The 25,485-nt window shown below is 36.8% G+C and overlaps 1 protein-coding gene across 1 annotated transcript in view; it reads right to left on the bottom strand.

Annotated features, from left to right (window-relative positions):
* Window positions 1-25,485, bottom strand: part of TMTC1 (transmembrane O-mannosyltransferase targeting cadherins 1) — a 259,544-nt gene that overhangs the window by 41,896 nt on the left and 192,163 nt on the right. Inside the window, 1 exon segment of the mRNA XM_043969354.1 lies at window positions 5,321-5,429. Coding sequence (XP_043825289.1) covers window positions 5,321-5,429 — 109 coding nt within the window.

Raw genomic sequence — 25,485 nt, 5'->3', positions numbered from 1 at the left:
TATGTGTAGAGATAGTTTTCAACATTTGTTTTTATAAGATTTCTAGTTTCAAATTTTTCTCCCACCCTCCCCTCTCCAAGACAGCAAGCAATCTGATATAGGTTATATATGTACTATAAGGGCTAAAATTCTAGCTAGTCTGTCTAAAATATCTAATGAGTGGTCACCAATAAATTATAAGCTTTAGCAAGAGTTAGACTTTTAAGCATTTATTATGGAGAATAAGAATTTGGTAAAGAGAGAGAGAAAGGCCTAGATTCCTCCATCTATCAAAGGGAGAGCGTGTTTCTCGCTCCCTTCTCCACCAGAATCCTGACAAAAAAAAAGTGAGCCAGCGCGCCAGCCTCACCCTTCCTCCTCCCACAAGCCAACATCACTTCCTGACACCAAAGAAAGCCACATGGTCCTGCCCTCAGAGGCCCTCTCCTCATGGTGGAGCTTTTCTACAGTAAGTCTCCAGCAGGTGGCGTCATTCCGATCGTTACCATACAATCACATTAAACATATTTCTGCATTAGTCATGCTGTGAAAGAAGAATCAGAGCAAAAGGGAAAAACCTCGAAAAAGAAAACCAAAAAAAAGGAGAAATAGTATAGTCCAATCTGCATATAGATGCCACAGTTCTTTTTTTCTGGATGTGGAGAGTATTTTCCATCATGAGTCCTTTGGAACTCTCTTGGATCATTGTATTGCTGAGAAAAGTCAAGTCTATCACAATTGATCAACACACAATGTAGTTGATACTGTGTACAAGTCCTTTCAGGTTTCTCTGAAATCTGCCTTCTCATCACTTCTTACAACACAATAGTATTCCATTACATTCATATACCACAACTTATTCAGCCATTCTCCAATTGATGGACATCCTCTCAATTTCCAATTCCAATTCCAAGAGCAGCTATAAATATTTTTGTACATGTGGGTCCTTTTCCCTTTTTTTGATCTCTTTTGGAAAAAAACCTAATAGTTGTATTGCTGGGTCAAAGGGTATGCACAGCTTTATAGCCCTTTAGGCATAGTTCCAAATTGCTCTCCAGAATGGTTGGATCAGTTCACAGCTCCACCAACAATACATTAATGTTTCAATTTTTCCACAGCTTCTCCAACATTTATTATTTTCCTTTTTTGTCATATTAGCCAATTTTATAGGTATGAGGTGGTACCTGAGAGTTGAAGATCAAAGCTTTTAGAATAAAAACTCATTATATGACAAAAACGGCTGGGACAATTGGAAAACAGTATGGCAGAAACTAGGTATAGACCAAGATCTCACACCATATACTAAAATAAGGTAAAAATGGGTACACAATTTACACATAAATGATGATACCATAAGCAAACTAAGAGAGTATGGAATCATTTATTTTTCAGATTTATGGGCAGAGGAAGAATTTAGGGCCAAAGAAGATATAGAGAGTAAAACAAAATGTAAAATAGATCATTTTGGTTATAAAAAATTAAAAAGTTTTTGCAAAAATGAAACTAATGTGTAAGGGTCAAATTTAATATGGGGAGAGTTAATTGGGTGGCTCACCATAACACTGGGATTCAGAAAATAATGAGAGACCTCTAAGTCTAAAGTTTCCTCCCTTCCAAACTGACTTTTTTAGTTATTTCTCCCAGACTAATAAGAAAGGAGATTAACAGCCTCTTTTCCACAAACAAACAAGGTTTTATTAAGGATATCTCTGGTAGCATTATGATTCACTTCTGAAAAGTAAAAGATAAGAAGATCATGGCCTTTTGATATAGGAACAGATAATGATCCCATAAATTCTCATTTTTCTCTTAAAATTATTCAAAAGCTTAAATAAGTAAAAGGCAATAATTCTTGGAATCAACCTGGAATTGCTATATTAAGTTAATGTTGCAGCTTTCAGACTTTATGTAGGAATTTTCCTTTAACAAAAAAGAAATGAAAATAAAAGAATTCGTTATAGTCCACACTTTCCTTGAAACAGTCTATACAAATAATTTTCATAGCTTGTATTTTATTCAGATAAAATTAAGAAATTATTATAATTTATATAACACAAAACTAAAATATATATAATAAAAAGTCAGGTAACATATAGAAATGTTTAAAGAGGCAGCATGGCATAGGAAATAGATAGTTGGTCTGGGAGTCAGGAAGACCTTGTTTCAAATCCTGCCTATGACATATATTAGCTTCCTTAGAGACTCTCTCAAACACCATATGTTGCAGAGAAGGCGCTAACCTACAATGACAGAGGAATTTCCCTCTTCTGGGTATACCTTATACTAATGAAATCATAATCTAGTCCCTTCTCAATAAAGATATTTATTGATAAAATCCTCTATAATTTTCACATTTATAACTTGTAATGGCATGATTGTGACGGGTAGGCTTGATTGTACAGTTTGTAGTACAGTTTCTCAAAATGTGGTGTATATAGATTATATTTCTTTTTATAATTCTTTTTCAACCACTAATTGAAATTAGTATCATGTCCTTATGATAGCTATAGCAGGAAAGCATTCCCCATGTAATGGGGACAATCATCCCCTTGGCCATTATAATTTGACCATATTAAGTTTCAATTGTTCTGCTGTGTGGATCTTTCCAATTTACATTGCTGTAGTTGTATGCATTGTTTTTCTGATTCTGCTTTCTTCACTCTGTTATCAGATTATATGTCTCACCATTCTTCTTTGTATTTATCATAATCATCATTTTTATTTGAAGTTTTTTATTTTCTTAATTCAATTTTATTTTATTTTCAGTTCTGAAATTTATCTCCCCCTTTTCTCCACCCCATTCCCCTCCACTGAGATGACAAGAAAAACAAAACCCATTGCACATATGGATAGTCATTCAAAATAAATTCCCACATTAGCCAAGTCCAAAAAGAAAAAGAAGAAAATATGCTTCAGTTTGCACTCTTGAGTCCATCAGCTCTCTATCCTGATGTGGTCATTGTGTCTTCCAGAGTTACTAAGGCCTTCAAAACTGATTATCTTTACGATATTGCTGTTATTGTATAAAATTTTCTCCTGGTTCATATTCATCATTTCTCACAGCACATGTACACTAGTCTATGGACACCTACTTTATAATTAGATCTTTGCTACTGTGAATCAAATACTACTATAAATGTTTTGGCCTTTCTTTTTATCATTAATAAGAGAAATGAAAATTTGGGGAAAAAAAGCTTGAGGTTGCATCTCATACTCAACAAATTAGCAAAGATTACAAAAGATGGAAATAGTCAGTATAGGAGAGGCTATGGAAAGATAAGAATACCAATGCATTCTGAGTGTAGGCATTCAAACTTTTGTTTGTCATAGTCACTACTAGCTCACATTTAGACAGTGCTTTAATAATAATAACATAGGGACAGCTAGATGGCGCAGTGGTAAAGCACCGGCCCTGGATTCAAGAGTACCTGAGTTCAAGTCTGGCCTCAGACACTTAACACTTACTAGCTGTGTGACCCTGGGCAAGTCACTTAACCCCAATTGCCTCACTAAAAATAAATAAATAATAATAATAATAACATAATAATAGCATTTATATACTTCCTACTATTTTTCAGCCATCATGCTAAGTGTTTTACAATCACCTCATTTCTTCTTCACAACAATCATGGGAAATAGAGTCTACTATTACCTTCATTTTACAAATGATGAAATGGAGGCAAACAGAAGTTATGTGACATACCCAGGGTCACACAACTGAAACGTATCTAGTTAGATTTGAACTCAGGTCTTCCTGACTCTAGACCTTGTGCTTAGATTTACAAATAGGCTTTCTCATCATAATTTGGTGAGGTTTAAGAGAAGCAAAGGGCACTTCAGGTTAAAGTGATTATAGAAGGATTAAAAGAGGAAGCTGGATTAGAGATAGGTATGAGTAGGACATGGATAAGGATAAAAAAGAAGACAGGAAGAATAGTTTGTGACAGTAGCATGGAAATCCTCGAATAGCAAGATGAGAAGATTGGATTATTTTCTTCAGACTCCTGAGGATAACTGAAAGTTTTTGAACTACGAAGTAAAAATAATGAAAGCAACATTTTAAGATTAGTCTGATATTGTGTGTTAGGTGAATAGAAGAGGGACCAGACTCAAGGTAGGGAAGCTGCTAGAGGCATGGGTTGATAAGAGCTTGAACTAAATGATAGTACTGGGAATGGAAAGGCATTTATGATTGTAGATATTTTCAGAGGAGAATTAATGGGGAAGTAGGGAGAGGTTAATAGAGAAGGAAAATTCATATAATTACAAGGTTTAAAGCTTGGAAAATTGGAAGAACTGTGTTATCATTCATAAAAAGAGGGAAGTTAAGAATGAGTGAGATTTTTTTAGGAGAAGGGACAATATGAAGAGTCAAGTTTATACTTGAAAATTTCATTTTTAGAAATATTCTCTAGCCTACATTTCTCATTATTAATTATAGGAATGACCTTCCTTCCCTACAGTTATTACTAATTAAATTAGTAAAATTTTTAAGTTAAATAATAATCAGCAAAAGATTTGGTGTTATAGTAAATATTCCAATTCAGAAGAAATTTATTAAGTACCTAATATAGAAAATACAAAACATAAATAAAGCATTATCTATGCTCACATGAAGCTTACAATTTAACAAGAAATCTATTTATTTGTTAATAATAATTTTCTTATTGTCATATTTGATAAATAATTTTAACTGCTAAAACAGAAAGCATACACATGTAAATACACATAATGTCTAAGCATGAATTCAACAAAAATTATTACATATGTGCCAAGTTTTAGCATGATAGGATCTTATCTTAAATTATTAATATACTTAAAAGAATAATAGAAAATATGTTATCTATAATATTTTGAAATACACAAAAAGAAGAGGACACATGGGAATATTGATATAGCACCAGTAATGGATATTTATGTTTCACTTTAAAACTTATAAAGGTCTTTAATACATCATCTTTATATACATGGAGTATTTATTTTTATCTTTAAACATGATGAGGGGGCAGCTAGGTGGCGCAGTGGATAAAGCACTGTCCCTGGATTCAGGAGGACCTGAGTTCAAATCTGGCCTCAGACACTTGACACATACTAGCTGTGTGACCTTGGGCAAGTCAACCCTCATTTCCCCACAAAAAACAAATAAACAACCCCCCCCAAAAAAAAAACCACAATAGGGAGACTATAAGGTATACTGGAACAACCACTTACTTTAGAATCAGAAAACCTAGGTTCAAATCTAGACTTCAGCCTATGTGAACAGGAGATAGAGATTTGTCTAATATTTAACATGAATGAAATCACAGATCATGAAAGTGTTGAAGGAAAAGAAACTCATTACCTGTTCAGCCAACAGTGAAGCTAGGCTTGAATAAGCATCTGCAAACTCTGGACCAAATTTGATGGAATCTCTTAAAAAGACAGTAGCTTCTTCTTTCTTCCCTTGGGACCTGTTATTCATGTAGGAAAGAGGAACAGAACATCTTATTATTATATCTTGTTTATATATTTTGAGAGATTTTAATTTTTTTCAGCAAAAACTAATGAACTAATGCAATTTTTTCTCTCTACGTTATAGTAACTTGTCACACATTTCCAAAGGCTCTTTATTACTATGTCCTTCTGAGAAGTATTAAAATTTGGGTGGAGTTGGTGGTATTCAATAATTTTTATACTGGCCTTTTCCATAATACTGTAAGTCTTACAAAATGCTTTACAAATATTACCTCATCTTATGCTCACAACAATTCTGGGAGGTAGGTGCTATTATTACCATATTTTACAGATGAAAAAGACTGAGGTCAAGCTAGGTAAAGTGACTTGCCTGGGGTCAGTAAATTATCTGAGGCTGAATTCAACTGACCCAGTTTGAACCCAGGTCTTTCTGACTCCAAGTCCAGTAATCACTGCATCACCTAGATGCCTCCCTTGAGTGCTTCCTTGTAACAAACAAACAAACAAACAAAAAACACTGAAGCAAAGCTGTCCAATATAGTTACCAAATCTGACAGTATTCTGATAGTATGTCACTGCATTCCTAAGCCTTAGACTTAGAGGGATAAGATAAATGTCCTCTTGGTTTTCCAGGGCTGAAATTATTAATTATAATTCATCATATCTTGACGGCTGAGAGGAAAATGACTTCTGCTCAATAATTCTCTGGAACTCAGCAGTGGTGATGTGTCAAAGGCTCATTTATTGTCATTCTCATGAGAATGGTCACCCCGTGTACAGCTGGTAGGTGCAAACAATGGGTGCTCGCGGGCCATGTTTTAACCCCTAGTCCCTAACTCGAATGGACCTTCCCCTTTTTCATCACTGCTTGATTATTCAAGGGTTACAAAAACTAGCTAACAAGAAAGCAGTATTCTTAACCCCAATTTCTATAATTATTCTTTGGGTTTCTTAGCCAGTGGGGGAGGTGATATAGGGACATTTCTTCAATCTTCCCTTATATGGACACAGCACAGGAGAGGACCTAATTGAGACCAGCTCAGGGCTCCTTGTACTATGTGATCTTGTCTGCTGGAGGGTGAGGAGGGGGACTGAGACCTTTGTACTCAAGCAGGTCCTGAGGAGTATAATTTGAATGGTGACTGTTATATCCTTATTGAGAGGAGACCATTCCCCATTTCCTCACAACTGCTTTTTAGTTTTGTTATTTATACATTATGGCAGTCATGGTGAATATCGCTTTCTTAGTTCTTACTTCACCGTGCATTTCTTTATCTATTCTCATATTTTTCTGAATTTCTTCATTGTTTCTGAACAGCACAATAATGTGCTATTATATTCATATGTCACACTTTGTTCAGCTAATCTGAAATTTATATTCACCCTTTTTATATCCAGGGTTTTGTTTTGCTTTTTTTTGCCACAACAAAATTACTGTAATGATTATTTTGTTATCCATAGGGCCTTTTTTCTGTTATTGACCTCCTTGAACTAGATGTTCAATAATGGAATAACTGGGTTGAAGGGTATGAACAGTTTCATGATTTTAATTGTGCAATTTCAAATTGTTTTCCAGAATGGTTGCATCAAATCACAATACTCCTAATAGAATGTCTGCCTTCCCATGGTCCCTCAAACACTAAAGCAGATTCCAGGTTTAAAAAGCAATACACACTCTCGGAATATAAAATACAATTAAGACCAAATTTACTAATACAGTGCTGGGTCTGGAGGCAGAAAGACCTGATTTCAAGCCTGTCTCAGACACTTACTGGCTGCGTGACTGTGGGCAAAATCGTCTGATCTGTTTGCCTCAATTTCTTCAACTGTAAGATGTGACTATTAATAACATCTACCTCCCAGGGTTATTGTGAGGATCATGAGATAACATTTGTTAAGTGCTTAGAACAGCACCTAGAACGTAGTAAGTGCTATGTAAATGCTATCTTATTGTTGTTATTGTTATTATGTTCTGACTCCATTTCTGCCCCAGCTCCCTTCCTCCTCTTCCACAGCAGGCTTTAGCCAGTACGTTTCCAATCTAGTTAGCCTACTACTAGAGCACCCTCCTGGTATATGAAGTGCTATGAGGGTCACAAAGGATAAAAGAAAAATGTAGTGAGGGAGTAGTGATGATCATATCTTGCCAATGACACCCTTAAAATGCCACATTTGTTGTCTATATAAAACCAGCAAAACAACTCCCACCATACCATTAAACAGCTACTAATACCCTGTGAAATTACTTGGTATTTGCTTTGGACAGACTTTATATTTATTTATGCCGTGTATGTAAATGTAAATGTAAAATCCCCTACTCAAATTTAATCTCCTTGAAGGCAGTTACTGGTTTAGTTTGGTTTTCATGTCCTCAGACCCTAGCACAATAGCCAACACACATCAGGCTCACTGATTGAAGCACCCTTTAGAACCCCAGTCTCCAAATTCTTGGAGAAATATTTGTTCTCCTTACTGACTACCTATTTATAGTGGAGAAAAATGGTTAGATTAAATCTTCTTGGAACCATAGGATTCTATTTCCCTACCATCTTAGCTTTGCCATTCTAGTCTGTGCCCTAAGGGTAGACAACCTACTTAGGGCACTTTTGCCAATTCTTTGGTGATAGTAACAACTATTGAATTTGATGCAAGAGCTATGAAACTATAGAATTGTATAGGGCAGGGGATTTGGGAGGGAGACCCAAATCTTAAGAAATTGGCTGGTCTAGCCCCATACTTTTTATTAGCTTTTAAAAATGACTAGGAATACTAGATCAATATTCACATGAGCAAGTAAAAATTGTTGCATAATGACTACCCAAGTGATCCCAGAGAGGACTACAAAATTCCAAATGACATGATCTGCTATGATGATTCTCTCTTGTAGTCAAAAAAGAACAGATTTTGCTGATCATGTTTTCACATTTATGAAATACAGAAGAATTGGGGACCAATATGTTACTAAAGTGACAAGGCACTGCAAAGGTGTAACAATTGGGATGACGTCACCTGCTGGACATCTACTGTAGGAAAGCTCCGCCATGAGGAGCAAACCATGTGGTTAGTTCCTTGGCGTGAGGAAATGACATTTGCTCATGGGTACTGCCTATCAAAGCTACCAGCCAATCAACTTGAGGAGCCTCCCATTTCTGGGAAGAGGACACGAAGTAGGAAGCGGACGCTGATGGAGGGGTGCTTCTCCTTTTGGTTCCTGACCTCACCATGGCAGGTCGGATGATGGGTTCTCTTAGAAATAGTTAGATTTTTACCTTTCTCTCTGATCCTAATGCTCTTTAATAAATACTTAAACACTTAAATACTCTTGCTAAAGCTTATAATTTATTAGTGACCACTCATTATATTTTAGATAGTATAGCTAGAATTTTAGCCCCTTACAAAGGGCATATAACTTTTCTGTCCCATAGTGTGGAGCAACTACCAACTTAATTTTGAGTTTGATTATAGACATTTAATATCATTATCAAAGCTCTAAACAGTTTATTATATTTGGATGTATTAGAAATCACCATTCTAGAGATGACAAAATATATACTACCTTCCTTTCAGCAGAGCAGTAGGAGACTACTAGGAGACTATAGGTGCTGAATATTATATGTAGAGTTGATGTAGGAGGCAAAAAGGGATTAATAGAAAAACCTAAGACCCAAGATTTAATTCAGATATTAGCTCCAAAGGGGAGTTAGACCCTAGTTAATGGATAACTTACTAAGTTCTTGTACCCACAGAAATCAGTGCCCATAATGGGAACAGAGGGAGAGAGGCCATGATGACTTTAGACTAAATGACAAGGGTATAGAAATTCTAAAGAAATATTTTGAAACTAGCCATGGGAATCAGAAAGAGACATGCACAGAAAAGGCCAAATTTGTCCCCAGATTCACCTTATGACGTGTAAACACCAAAAACACACCTCTACTGAAAAAAGGTACCCACCTCAGGGCGTGGCTTAGGACCCCAGGAACTCCAAATTAGGATAAGCCCTCCCCTGAAACACCCCAAGGTGGAGAATATTATAATGAGAAGGACAGGCCCTCCCCTGTACCTCCCCAAGGTGGAGATTATTATAATGAGATTGATAATCAATTTATCTATACTATAAATATAACTGTCTTTTCTTTCACTATTCGAGAGATACTTTTCCACTATTCTAGTTCTCTCCCTGTGTTCACACACAGTACTGCAATAAAACTTGGGAAACTGAGTCACTGAGTCTTGTAATTCTTTTGGGACGACTCACAATCAATTTGACCCCAAATTCCAGCCCATATCAGTCAGATATAATCATTGTGTTGTTTTATTTTTCTTAACTGCTTTTCTTTTTTATAATGGAGGATTGTTGGGGGGATGGGTTGGGGAAAGTTTGTGATGCAAAAAAAAAGAGAAATAATAAAACTAAAAATCAATCACCACTGATTGGAGAATGGTTAAGCAAATTGCAGTATACAAGAAATTATGATTATAAAAAATTCAGAGAAGAATAGAAAAGCTTATTTATATAAAATGATGAAGAGTAAAGTAAGCAGAGCCAAGAAAGCAATATAAAAAAATGACCATAGCAATGCTAATAACAAAAATGAACCTGAACACTGAAAATATTGGACTTGAAGAAAATGCATTTTCCCTCCCTTTTTTTTTTGCAGAGGTGGTAGAAAATAGGGGTGGAATATTACAATCTCAGACTTGGTTGATATGTTGCTTTTGCTGAACTGAATTTTCTCTTTTTTTTTTTTTTTAATTCTTTGTTACAAGTTACAAGTGCTATAGTGGTTTTCCTAAAGTCCATGTCTGACCATATCACTTCCCTACTTACTAAATACCAGTGGTTCCCTACTGGTTCTCTATTACTTCTACGATGAAATATAAAATGCTCTGTTTGGCATTTAAAGCCTTTCACAGCCTGTCCCCAATCTACCTTTCCAACCTTATTATGCATTATTCTCCTTTACACATAATTCACTCAATGTGACCTACTCTTCCTCACACATGGCATTCTCTTACCCATTTCCAGCTTTTGCAATGCCTGTGACCTATGCCTGGAATGAATTCCCTCATCTCCTTTGACTCTAAGATTCCCTATTTTCCTTCAGTTCATATAACTTTCTGCATGAAGTGTTTCATGATCTCCCCAGCTACTTGTACCTTTTCCTGCCTACCCCCATTATTCTATCTATTTTGTGTCTTCACAGTACATATGTACATATTGTGTCGTTCTCTCTCCCACCCTCGGATTATGCATGCCTTGAGAGAAGGGACTTCTTCATTTTTGTCTTTGTATCCCTTGTTGTTTGTCCTTTGTTTCTGAACAGAATCAATGACACCCATATCTTGACTAGCATTAGATTTAAGTGAGGCAGAGTTGCACAAAGTTGTTGATGACTCTTCTAGCGTCATCAAAAGCCAGTGGCAAGACAAAGGTCAGAATGATTGGTGATGGCCCTGGCTGCAGTGGATGAGGTTAGTGTCTTCCATGTCTGACCAAGCTCTAAGTGCTCCATAGAGCTGAAGTAGCTGCCTTCGTGGCCACTAAAACAAATTGTTCTCATCTGCCCATTCTTCCAGGGGAAGAATCCTTGGCGTAGATATCCCCCTAACTCACCAAAGAATCCGAGGCTTGTAAGTTTGCCTCAACCTGGTTTAGTCTAACTGCAGAGATGGTTTTATCAGTGTGGCTGCTATTCATGCTACAGCGTCTTGGAGCCAGAGGTGAGAGTTGAGTGCCAGGTGGATACCCAAAGTGGATGAACAGCTCTGAAAAGGGCTCAGCAAGTCTTTGCACTAGAGGTACTCATCCTCCTTGAAAACCCCATACACCCCGATTCCCATTACAAATGAGGAAATTACAAAAATAAAAAAAAAAAAGGTGTTCACATGGTTTAGTTTGAATTTTCTCTGTAGGAAGGGACTTTGACTCTCTAAAATGGACTAAGTAACTTAAAGTATACAATGTTAGATTTATGATTCAGCATATTTTATACATTATGCTTTTCTTTAGAATGGTCTGGAATTAGTTTTTGGTGTATATATGTCTATATACTAATTTGACAAATGGAAAAGGACATGTTTCACCATTCTTTTCTCTTTTACAAAAATTACAAAGGTAGCAAGAATATTTTGGTAAAATGTTGCAGTTAATGTACAAATAAGCATTCATTACATATGTGTTATATATTGTGAGAAATAATGATTAATAATAAATATCTTGGGGGATCCAGAGATCTTTCCTTCTTTCTTAATAGTTTGTCCCTCCCCCATTCAAGGGCTGAGTTCTCTGAGTTCATCTGGGTCAAACCAGACTCAAGCTCACAAAGGAGTCTTGGGTGAAGACTGATCCTTTTGTCTAGATAGCCCTGGGGGGGCGGAGCCAAAATGGCAGAGGAAAGGCAGTAACTTCATGGAGCTCCCCATATGATCCCTCCAAATACCTCCAAATAATGCCATAGACATTTCCTGGAGCAACAGAACCCACAAAAGGATGGGGTGAGATCATTCTCCAGCCAAAGATGGAATAGAAGATTGGCAGGAAAGGTCTGTTGTACGGGTGAGAGTAGAGCCCTGCCCTGCAGCTGCACCAAACAGATCCAGCCCCAGGCAGGCCATGCTAGAGGCAGCAGCAGCTACTTCTGGAACTCAGCTCATGGACTGGTGAGGGGGTGGAGCAGTTGGCCAGGAGGGAGATAGTGGAGGTCTCTGCTGGTGCTGAAATGGGACTCTGCTGCTTTGCCTGAGCTAGGATTCAGGTTTCAGTCTTGAGTGGAGGCAGCCCAGGTAGGGGAGGGGCACAGGCACGCCTAAGCTTATAACCACAGTGAACCAGATTTCTGTTCCAGGATTAAAGAGCAAGCAGGCCTGAGTTAACTTATAGACCAGAGCACAGGTCAAGGAAGTGCAGAACATGCTTCTCCTCAAATCATACCACCTTTGACACCTTGAAACTTGGAACAGTGCATCCTGGAAGCAGTGCTCCACTTTAAGAAGGACTTAAAAGTCAAGAAATAGGCTAGGAAAATGAACACACAGAAAAAAATGCAAACTATTCAGAGTTTCTCTGGTGACAAGAAGGATTAAAAATACACCCTAAGAAGAAGATAACAAAGTCAAAGCTCCTACATCCAAAGCTTCCAAGAAAAATATGAATTGGTCTCAGGGCATAGAAGCACTCAAATAGATAGCCCTAGGAAGTTACTAATGAGATTAAACCGCACCTAGATGAAAGGATTTTGCCTTGAACAGCTTGAATGGGGGTCTTGCATTCCTTTCTCTGATGTCATCCTTGGACTTCATTTTAATTTAACCCACCTTCAAATCATGTCAACCAATTAGATTTGAATAATGCTAACCAATTAGATTTGTTTGCTGTATGATGTAACTCCTACAGTGGAAGGGTATATGAACCAAAACCTAATCACAAGGAGGGGATCTTTGGTCTGAGAGAGGTGGCCATAGACCCTTCTTTTATTGATAATGGATAACAAAACCTGGACAGGTAGCCATGACTCTCTTAGGACTATGGGAAGCTAAAGAAATGCTTGGTCAATCCCTTACTGCTAAAAATTAATAAACTGATAATAAGCTTATCCAAAACTTGTCTTTATAGTAATTATTTTAACCATCACAATGCAAGGCACTGTGGAAAATGCTAGGACAATTAATAAGCCCGACCTTTTTATAATCAACTAAAGGAAGTGTTATATACAAACAAACAAAAAAATACAGACTTAAAAGTTTGTTCATTTTACAAAGTTTTATTGACATATTATGGTTTTTATATCAGCACACCTTCTCTCAGTATCCCTTGTACTCCCTTCTCTCAGAGAAATATCCTATATATATGAGTTATATATAATTATATATAACATTATACATATAAAATCTATGAATTACAATGGCTACTTTGACTCAATTCAATTCAACAAGTATTTTTTAAGAGATCACTGTGTGGTGAATAGAGCACTGGCCCTGGATTCAGGAGGACTTGAGTTCAAATCTGGCCTCAGACACTTGACACTTACTAGCTGTGTGACCTTGGACAAGTCACTGCCCCACCCCCCCCAAAAAAGAGCTCACTGTGTGCCACAGTGTGCTAAGCACTAGAGAAACAAAGACTAAAATGAAATAATCCCTTCCTTTAAAGAGTTTATATTCTACTTGGGATAGACAACATGTATATAGTTAAGCAAATACAAAAAATATGTAATCCTCATTTTTGCTCCCTCCACAGAGGCAATTATATGGAAACTTTGAGGAGCCCAGGAACGTACTTGCTGGTTGGGGATTGGGTGATTTACTGAGCATTTCCAATGTTTTGGTGTTCTGGCCCCTGCCTATGAATTTGAACAGGCTTTTGAGACAGAGAAGGTGGAGAAATAATCATGGTTATGTCTGTGTTAAAGTCTTCACAGCAGGAGTGATCTTTGGAGCCATCTCCTAAAGGATCCCATGAAGGTGTGTGCAGAGGGGAGTGAGAGTGAAAACCCAAGACAAAATGCCTTCCTTTCCTGCTCTGTTCATAGACCATGTGTAAAGCTCAATCATGTTTCCTATATCTAGTGTCCCTTCTATTCGATTTGAGTGGAGGTTATTTTTGGAATTTTTTTTCCTAAACCAACTGCATTTGTCAGAAGAGGATTTAATGATAGTGAGACTTGCTACTCTGTACAAAAAGTTGAATTCTTAACTTCAAATTGTGCTATCCTCTCAATTCAAAGACCTTATGAATTCAACCTATACCACTAGCCAGGGAAAACTGATGTCGACAAAGATGCTCTGTCCTGAAGACCACATGACTCTGAAGCTATGTTGATAATTATGGAAAGAATCAAGGCTATATTTAGCACCCAGAAGGGTGGGTCAAAAAGAAGTGGAAAGGTAACTGTGAACTTTGGACTTCCACAACATACCAATAGTGTATATAAACCTCGTTTCATTGAACCAATCTTTGCCAGTTTTCTGTGAGTGACTGATATTAAGAACTGAGAACTGACATAAAACAAGAAGCAATAAGCTGATGATAAAAGATTCAAGTTCTAGTTATTAGCAGGCACTTGACTGTTGAAATAAAGATAACTGCTGGAGCCCTGGAAAAAATCATACCTATTTCCATCCATACCACTAGGAAGAGTGGTACCAGCCACCTTATGTAATGCTATGGCTATGGAAGTACTACATGATGATTTGGACATATGGTCAAGAACACTGGAACTAGTAACAAACAGATTTACTGCCCTGGAATGGCAGCAGATGTAGTTAATAAATGCAAGACTTGTGCCCAATGTGTTCAGAAGTAAAGTGCTCATAACTCAAGCTGCATATTTGGAGAATGCAAGCCAAGCAAACCTTTGGAACTTGTCTACACTGAGAGAGCAAAGACACAAGTTATACCATAGGGGTGACTGATCATTTTATCAGGTGTGCAATCATAGCCAATACATAGTCATAGTGCTTCCATAATTGCAAAAGGGTGATGGGAGACATAGTTCTCATTATATGTATTCTCTGCTGGGATCCATTCTGACCAAGGAAGAGATTTTGAAAGCAAGCTATTCAAAGAAATGCTAACACTGGAAAGTATCAAGAACTCAAGGAGAACAACTAATTATTCAAGGGTTTCAATCACACACTGCCGACATTAGGAACACTGAGATTAGAACAAAAATCTCAGAGGAAACCACAAGGGGCATTTCTAATACATGTGCACTACTCCACCAGGAATGATGCCACAAGTGTTAGACCATATTTGCTAATGTTTTGTTGACAACCATCCCTACCTACTTTGTGCTTCCGAGTTTCAGAAGAAGGAATGAAGTATACTCAAAAGCAATGTATGGGGGGCAGCTAGATGGCGCAGTGGATAGAACAGTGGCCTTGGAGTCAGGAGTACCTGAGTTCAAGTCCGGCCTCAGACACTTAATACTTACTAGCTGTGTGACCCTGGGCAAGTCACTTAACCCCAACTGCCTCACTAAAAACAAAACAAAACAAAACAAAACAAAAAAAGCAATGTATGTATGAGCCTAGAGGCTGAAAGTAGCTGCCAAATATTAATAACTTGATTTAAGAAGAGCTCTGAGAGACTCAAGTGATAGAATAATGCTCAAGTTCATTGTCAAGATCTTCAATAAGGAAAATGAATTTTGCTGAGAAACCTTGATGTCCAAGGAGCTCAAAAGTTCACAGATAGATAAAAAGCTATACCATGCCAAAGTGCCTAGTCATTCAATCATGCCATCTTGCCTCGTCATTCAGAGAAACAAATTGCTTCTTGACTTTGTGCAGAGGTATATGGTAAGAAGCTGTGATGGTGCCATGAATGTCTGAGTGTGTAAATGCTCAAACATGAGACAATGGGAGGCTATGAATCCCTAAGATACACAAGATTCATGTCACAACATTTTTGTTTGATTCCTCATCCACATGGGCAGGATTCAAGATACTTCCCGTTATTGAATTGATCATTTATTTTCTATTTCTGTTTTCCTAGGCTGTTTGAATGGCAACCAGTTTAAAAGTTTTATGTTTTTCTTTATATGTTTATATTCACTTCTAAGACATTTAAACTATGACTTTTTTGTTAGTCAACAAGCATTTATTAAACATAAAATATATACTATGTGCTATCATAGTGCTAAGAACTAAGTATAAAGAAAGGCAAAACATAATCTCCACACTCAAGAAGCTCCTACATCACAGGATTTTTGTGAGGATCAAATGAGATATATGTCAATTGCTAGAATAATGTTAGATATTATCTATCTATCTATCTATCTGTGTACACACACACATATATATTCCTAATATATCATCACACAGATTTTATAGGTATAAGAATGTAGGTACCTGGATCAATAGTTGCTGATGTCCTTTTCCATTCTTTGGAATCTCCTTGTCACTTCAATCAGTTCTGTGGATTTCTGGTAAAGCTAATTCTTCTTAAGAGAACCCATTTACTTTGGCATATATCTAATTACTAGGAAGTTTTTCCTCATATTGGCCTCTGTAATCTACCTCTGTAATTTTGGCATATTGTTTCTAAATTCTTTTCTCTGGGGTCTACCTGTTGTCTTACAACAGGACAGTCACACTTCTCAATTTCATCTTATTAATTATTGCCATAAATAAAATAACAGACTCTAAATACTGTGTTTCTTTGATATTTGTAATAAGAATAGATTTTTTTCTTTTTGTTTGTTTTGGTTTTCTTTTTATCTTGAGAGCTTAGCAATGTACCTGGCATATGGCAGGCTCTTAATAAAATGCTTATTTGACTTAACTCTATTAATGCTGAAAACTCTGTTCCGTTCTGCCAACTATTTGTTCCCCTCTTTCCAGTTTCAGTATGTGGATTTCTGAGAACATCTGACTGAGCTGGCTTTCATTCCAAGCTTTCTAGAGTAGAATCTGCCACTCCACTGCTTTCCGCTGTTTTATAGTGATAATATTTTGTAATATTCAATCATCTTTTTACAAATGTTTTATGAATGAGTTCTAAACCAGTTTTGTCCTTAACTGCTGCCTCTTTCTTCTTGGCAAGGCGATTAAGTATTTACTGGCTAAGGTGGTTTCTAAGTTCTTATTTATCCCAAGACTAAATGCAGCAAGAAATGAGATTTTAATTTATAGCTGCTCTTTTTTGTGGTGGCAAAGCATTGGACATTGAGGGAATGCCCATCAATAGGGAACTGGCTAAACAAGTTGTGGTATATGAATGTAAAGGAATGCTACTGTGCTATAAGAAATGATGAGCAGACAGATTTCAGAAAAACCTAGAAAGACTTAAGTGCACTGATGAGTGAAGTGAGCAGAACCAGGAAGACATTGTACACAGTAACAACAACATTGTATGATAATCATCTATGATAGACTTAGTTCTTCTCAACAATACAATAATCCCCCACAAAATGCCAAAAGACTAATGGTGGAAATATGTTCTCCACATCCAGAAAAAGAACTATGGAATCTGAGCAGAGACTGAAGCATACTACTTTCACTTTTGTTGTTTTTTTGTTTGTTTATTTCTTCTTTCTTGTGTGTTCTTTCCTTTTCTTCTGATTCCTTTCTCACAACATGACTAATGTGGAAATATGTTTAATATGACTGTAATGTATAACCTATATCAAATTGTCCTTTGGCTTCAGAAGGGGGGAAGGGAGAAAGGGAGAAAAATTCGGAACTCAAAAATCTTACAAAAATGAATGTTGAAAACTATCTTTACATGTAATTAGAAAAAAATACTATTAAAAAAGAAAGAAATGCCATGTTATAGGACACCCGATCTCTGAGAAGCACTTATGATAAATAAAAGCTAACCCTTAGTAGATTTAGGATAGACATGAGAATAAATTTCTACTCTGTGAGATAACTAGAGTGGATTGTTTATGTAGTAATTATTCAAAGCATTTTACAATAATAGCTTATGCTATATCAGTGCTTTGCAAAGCACTTTATATATGTTAACTCATTTGATCCTCACAACACTTTCTGTGAGGTAGTTGCTATTATTCCCATTTTATAAATGAAGAAATTGAGGCACAGAAATGTTAATACGGGGCAGCTAGGTGGCAAAGTGGTTAAAGCACTGGCCCTGGATTCAGGAGGACGTGAGTTCAAATCCAGCCTCAGACACTTGACACTAGCTGTGTGACCCTGGGCAAGTCACTTAACCCTCATTGCCCCCCCCCCAAAAAAAAAAGAAATGTTAATACACAGGTTGCACAGAGAGTAATTATCTGAGGTAAGATTTAAATTCTGGTCTTCCTAACTCCAAGTTCTGTGCTCTATCCAATGTACTGCCTAACTGTAGATTTATAAAATATCTTTCAAGACATGATATTGTGCCAGGGGTTTTAAAAAAGGAGGGATAGTTACTACCTTCTAGAAGGTTTCAGACTAAGCTAAATAACATAGATAGGAAGTCATAAAAGATTTACAATCTATTTATTAAAATATATCTATTTTGGACAAAATGAAAAAGAACTTAAAGCAATAAAATTACTGATATGCAAAGGTATACTGTACACTTATAGGATGAGGTACAAATAATGGTGATTGTTTAGGCAGGAAAAGATCAATAGCAATTTCTTACTTCCCTTTCAACTAACCTAGGAAAGCTTTTTTGGAATTCAGAAACTATATAAATGCTTTAAAAGAAAGAAGGAAAAGCAGTGCTGGAGGAATTTCAAAGAGAATATCATGACATTTTTCATCAATGAGAATGAACTTGCAGAACAGACTGGCACAATCCTGAAGTGCTATTTTGGAATTCTTCATACTTTCTAATGACTCATTTGGGTTCTATAATTAATGAATTTAAGAAGCCTAGAAATAAACAGGAGAGAGAATCATGGAATAATCAAAGGGGGCTTGGTTTGGAGTCAAAGAAACGGTTCAAATCCTGTTTCTGCTACTTACTTTCTGTGACTTTAAGTAAGAGCCTCAGTTTTTTTTTTTTGTATCTAAAACAATAAGAGTCTTAGATGAGGACTTCTATGGTCTCTGTTAAGAATTAACGGGGCAGCTAGGTGGTGCAGTGGATAGAGCACTGGCCCTGGAGTCAGGAGTACCTGAGTTCAAATCCAGCCTCAGACATTTAACACTTACTAGCTGTGTGACCCTGGGCAAGTCACTTAATCCCAATTGCCTCACTAAAAAAAACAAATTAAATCAACAGATTGTTTCTTGGCAAGTGTATAGATACAATTTTATATAGTTTATACAGATTACATTTTATATATATACACAGACAGACATATACAAAGACACAGCTAGAAATACACAGAAACAGGGCAGCTAGGTGGCGCAGTGGATAGAGCACCGGCCCTGGATTCAGGAGTACCTGAGTTCAAATCCAGCTTCAGACACTTAACACTTACTAGCTGTGTAACCCCTGGCAAGTCACTTAATCCCAATTGCCTCACTAAAAAGAGAGAGAGAGAGAGAGAGAGAGAGAGAGAGAGAGAGAGAGAGAGAGAGAGAGAGAGAGAGAAATACACAGAGACAGAGAGACAGACAGATAGATCTGTACAGACTCAACTCAAACAACCCAATGGATTGGCCGTACAAAATATTTCCTGTTTGGGAATCACTGAAAAGAATGCCCTAATTCCCTTCTGAAAAAAAATCAGATCATTTGATATTAGAAGAAAAGATACTGTCACTTCTTTTTTTGCAGGGCAAGGATCGTTAAGTGACTTGCCCAGGGTCACACAGCTAGTAAGTGTCAAGTGTCTGAGACCAGATTTGAATTGAGGTCCTCCTGAATCCAGGGCCAATGCTTTATCCACTGAGCCACCTAGCTGCCCCAATACTGTCACTTCTGAACTACAATGAGTATTTCATTTGAGTAATAAAACCAAGAAATTAGATCTCATTACTAAGGAACAAGTTTCCTCTATCAATATTTGTAGCTTTACAGAGAGATACTTTATTCTTTTTTTTTTTTTTTTTTGGTGAGGCAATTGGGGTTAAGTGACTTGCCTAGGGTCACACAGCTAGTAAGTGTTAAGTGTCTGAGGCCAGATTTGAACTCAGGTCCTCCTGACTCCAGGCCTGGTGCTCTATCCACTGTGCCACCTAGCTGCCTCAAGATAATTTATTCTCATTCATGCAATGGCAGGAATATTTTCTCCATATGTTAAGTAAATACATTTGTATCAATTATATTTTTGTCGCTCTATTTAGATGACATGAGATATCCACACCACATTTTTCTTTCAACAAATTAGAGACTTGTTAATCTGTCAATTTAGAAAAACTTTTGGATTTCTTGTCTATGATTTCATGACACATTTTAATAAACTGAAAACAGATGCTCCCTGGAGGAGAAAAAAAGGCTTGGGAAATGGGGATAATTGAGCAAATGTTAGTTTGCTGTGCAGCCCTCTTTATTGCTATTTCTTTAAAAAGGTCCAAAAATTAACATCTCTCTCAAATGCAAAAAATTATGGCATCTGTAATCTAATAGGTTGAGAAATATTTAAATATTAGATGCAATCATCTCTAATAAAAACAGAATTCTGAGGATTGAACACTATATAGCCTATGTTTATTTCAAACAACCATTTTTCTATAGATTTTCTATTCATTCTGGAAAAAAATTGTTCACAGAGCAAAAAGAAACTGGATTACATTTAAGTCAATCAGTCAATAAGCATTTATTCAGTTCCTGCTATGCGCTGGCACTATGTGAAGTACTAGGGATACAAAGAAATGCAATAGATAATCCCTGGTCTCAAGGAACTGAGAGTCTAATAGAGGAGACAACATGCAAATAACTTTGTACATACAAGTTATATACAGGTTAAATTGTAGATAATCTTTTTCTTTCTTTCTTTTTTTCTTTCTTTCTTTTTTTTTTTTTTTTTTTTTTGCAGGGCAATGAGGGTTAAGTGACTTGCCCAGGATCACGCAGCTAGTAAGTGTCAAGTGTCTGAGGTCGGATTTGAATTCAGGTCCTCCTGAATCCAGGGCCAGTGCTTTATCATTGTACCACCTAGCTTCCCCTCTAAATTGTAGATAATCAATAAGGGGAAAACACTAGAATCAGGAGGGCAGGTAGGTGGCATAGTAAATAGGACATCAGGCCAGTCAAGAATACCTGAATTCAAATCCTGCCTCAGACATTTACTAGCTGTGTCACCCTGGGCAAATCACTTTACCCTTTTTGCTTTAGTTTCCTCATTTGTAAAATGAGCTAGAGAAGGTAATAGAAAACCACTCAATGTTGATGATACTGTGTACAATGTTCTTCTGGTTCTGCTCATCTCACTCATCATCAGCTCACATAAGACCCTCCAGGTTTCTCTGAACTCTTCCTGCTCATCATTTCTTACAGCACAATAGTATTCCATTGTATTCATATACCACAACTTGTCCAGCCATTCCCCAATTGATGGGCACCCCCTCAACTTCCAATTCCTTGCTACCACGTAAAGAGCAGCTATAAATATTTTTGTACATGTGGGTCCCTTTCCCCCTTCCATGATTTCTTTGGGCAAAAGACCTAAAAGTGGGATTGCTCTTTGTAAATCTTAAATGCTGCATAAATGCTAACTGCTAGCAAAGAAATTAAAATAAAGAAGATACTCACTGAATAGGATTGGCTAAATGTAGTACATGAATATTACTTTACTGTAAAAAATGATGAACATGATGAATATTGAAAAGCACAGAAAGATTTTCATGAACTGATGTAATGTATATGCAGAGATTCAGGAAAGCAACATATAAAATGACTAAAATAAGGCAAAGTAAAAAAAAAAAACAAGCACTATAAAGCAATCAAAACAGATTATTTCAAAAAGTATGGTGATCGGGAGCAACTAGGTGGTGCAGTGGATAAAGCATTGGTCCTGGATTCAGGAGAACCTGAGTTCAAATCTGGCCTCAGACACTTGACACTTATTAGCTTTGTGACCCTGGGCAAGTCACTTTTAACCCTTACTGCCCCACAAAAAAAAGGTATATGATCAAGCTTGGCCAAGAAGAGATTTGAAAAGGGAAGTATTTATATAGTGCCTACTATATGCCAGGGACTAGCTAAGTGTTTTACAAATATTATCTCATTTGATCCTTATTGCAACCCTGGGAGGTAGGAGCTATTTATTTTTATGCCCATTTTATAGTTGAATAATTTGAGGTAAACAGAACTTAGTTATTTGCCCAAGATCCCATAGTTAGTAAGTATCCAAAGCCATTTTTGATCTCAGATCTTCCTGACTCCAGACCCAGTGCTCTATTCATTGCACCACCTGCATATCTCATGAAAAAATACCTCCCTCTGATCCTTTGCAGAGTTTTGGGTTCACAAGTGTGAAATACTGCATGTAACATCAGATTTTTTTTGGTTTTGTTTTGTTTTGTTTTGGTGAGGCAATTGGGGTTAAGTGACTTGCCCAGGGCCACATAGCTAGTAAGTGTCAAGTGTCTGATGCCAGATTTGAACTCATGACCTCCTGAATCCAGGGCCAGTACTCTATCCACCATGCCACCCAGCTGCCCCAACATCAGATTTTTTAATGTGCTTATTTGTTTTGCTGATTTTTTTCCTCCTCCTTTAGAAAAAAAAAGCCTTATGAAAAATTGCTTTATAAGGCTCATGAGGATGGCTTATCATTTTTGGTAAGGGATAAGAGGGAGAGGAGAGATACAAGTATAACTGAAGTAAAAACAAAAAATATCAACAAAGTCTATTTTTAAAGAATGTTAGATTTTAAAAGGTCTATATTTGAACAGTAGCTTATTAACATGTAACCTCCCTTTCAAAGAGAAAATGCAGTAAACTAGAAAATTGTACTTCCTGTGTATTATAGTTAAAGTTTTTGCTATAGAGTTCGAATTGTAGTATCCTAAATCCTAGGGGAATAAGTAATTCTAAATTCTAGGAGGCATCATAGGTGAAAAAAGAGGGGCTGATTTTGAAGTCAGAGGATATGAGTGGGTTCAAATAAGACCCTGTGACCTTCAGAAAGTTATTCTATTACCACAGGCCTCAGTTTTCTCATCTATAAAAATAGGGCATTGGACTGCATGACCTTTAAAATCTCTTTCAGATCTATGACTCTACTATATGACTATAATTCTCTTGATTCTTTTAATTTAAATGTTTTATCACTAAGTCCATTCCTGAATTGAGTTATTTCAAACTTCTAGTTTATATTACCTAAAAGGTACAGAATTTGAAAGAATAATAAGTTCACAGGGGTCAGATTTCAGCTGCAGTGGGAAAATACGATGAAGGTTAAGAGGGTGAGATGATTTCCATAACAGGGGAGATCACTGGCAATTCTTCCAATTGACAACATAGCCTGGACTATTCAACCATTTTCTTTCAAAAATGTTTATATAAGGGAAGAAAATGATGACATTCTTTTTCTCAAAGAGAATATAAACAAAGCCAGGAGTTCATTAAAAGCAGAACTATCACCCACGGTGCTTCCTGTACAAATTGGTCTTCTGGCCTTGGCAATATTTATTGCATCCAGAGTGGAAAAGTACAAGGCTTGTAAAAAGGTTACTTCCTTTGTGAACCAAAAGATTCCACACTGTATATTTCAAAACAACTAGCTCATGTTCAGATGAGTAGCTGAGGTGATTTTCCACAATGTTAGCAACATACATAATGCTTTTTTAAACTTTCTCTTTCTAATGAACCCTCAAGATCCAAAGAAATAAGAAACAATCACAACACTAATTCACAAATAAAATATATCTCACTTTATACAATAAATTACAGAATGTTGAGTATGGATAATTTTTTTAAAAAATCAATGTTTGTAGGTGGAGCCAAGATGGCAGAGTAGAGGCAACAACCCAGGCAAAATCTCTTGACATTTCCCTCCAAACAAAATTAAAATAATGCCTCAAATCAAATTTTGGAGTGGAAAAGCCAACAAAAGGTCAGCTTAAGACAACCTAGTGAGAGTGAGATTTTTCCCACCCCTTAGTTATAAGAGAGTTAAAGTGATTTAATTATGATAATAATCAGCATATTAACTGAAAAAATGTGATTTATTATGTTTAGATATCTTATTTTAATAGTATTAGTAGATTAAATCTCTCTTCTTACTACTTAATAATGTCAGATGATACTTTCCAATGTCAAGCATTAAGTAATATCAGAAGATACAATAGTCAGCAATACTATATTTTAGAAACCATGAGTGTTATGCTTGATTTAAGGGGGTCATGCAGCTCACTAGTGATGTACTTGATTAGAAGGGGTCATGCAAAAGAATTATGAACCTGTTGCCACAAGAAGGATGATATGAGTAGTGGAAAATGCTGACATTTGTCACGTAGGCAGTTTCAATATTTCCTAAGAAGATGTTTTAATTTTGATACTTTTAATTAGTGTGGTATAGAAGCATTCAAGCTCTGTAAGGGTATAAAAACCCATTGATTTTGTAACTCAGGGTCTTTCAGGTCCAACCCCTTACTGACCGGCTTTATTGTGAAATAGGCCCTCTCTCAATAAACCTATGTTCTATGGCTGGGAGACTTTGCTGTTTCTGTTCCTCCATCGGACTTAGAAATTTTCCTAACACAAGCAGGTTGACAAGAGAGGTCTTTGACACCTTTGAGGGGACCAAGAGGACACATGGTGTAGCAGCAATAATGGTAAGTCTTGGAAATGGCCATGACAGTAGCAGCAACAGCTTCAGAAGGTCTAAGCACAGACAGAGACTACAGGAAGGTGAGAAAACTTGTCAGAAAGAGATTACAGGGAACCCTTTGATGGAACTAGGTGCAACTAACACCAAGTGGCAACTCTACTGCCAATATGTAGTTCTGGGTCACAGTTCCAGGGTACTAAGTCGTGCTTGTGATCAGTCATGAGGGAATAGGGATCCTGGTCCAAGTTCCAAGGCAGAAGAAAGTACTAATACTTGTAGCTAAAGCAGAACAGGAGACTTAGTCATGGTTCCAGGGCCTAGAAGAGCACAAGCTCTTAATACTATAGAGAGCAGGGACCCTTCATATACACCAAAACAGTGACTATACATACTCTCAAATCACACCACTTTGGAAGCACCAAAAACCTGCAGACCTCCAAATAAGCTCTGAAAACAGCAACCTGAAAATATCCTGAAGCTTGGGACACTGCCTATCTACCTCATGGTGAGTAGAGCCCAACTTTAATATAAAGCTCAAAGTCAAGAAATAGGCTGCAAAAAAATAGTAAACAACAGCAACAAAAAAGAGCTTGCCCATAAGAAGTTACTTTGGTGACAGGGAAGATTAAGACATAAGCTCAGAAGACAACAAAGTGGAAAACAGTTAAAAGCAAAGCTTCAAAGAAAAATGCAAATTAGATACAAGCCCAACAAGAATTCCTGGAAGAGTTAAAGAAGAAAGATAAGAGTGGTAAAGGAAAAATGGGAAAAGAAATGAGTGGTGCAAGAAAATTATGAAAAGAGAATTAGGGGGCAGCTAGGTGGCACAGTGAATAAAGCACCAGCCCTGGATTCAGGAGGACCTAAGTTCAAATCCAGCCTCAGACACTTGACACTTACTAGCTGTGTGACCCTGAGCAAGTCA

Source organism: Dromiciops gliroides, chromosome 5 (genome assembly GCF_019393635.1).
Source record: "Dromiciops gliroides isolate mDroGli1 chromosome 5, mDroGli1.pri, whole genome shotgun sequence".
Classification (NCBI taxonomy): Eukaryota; Metazoa; Chordata; class Mammalia; order Microbiotheria; family Microbiotheriidae; genus Dromiciops; species Dromiciops gliroides.
This window is presented reverse-complemented; position numbering and strand designations above follow the sequence as displayed.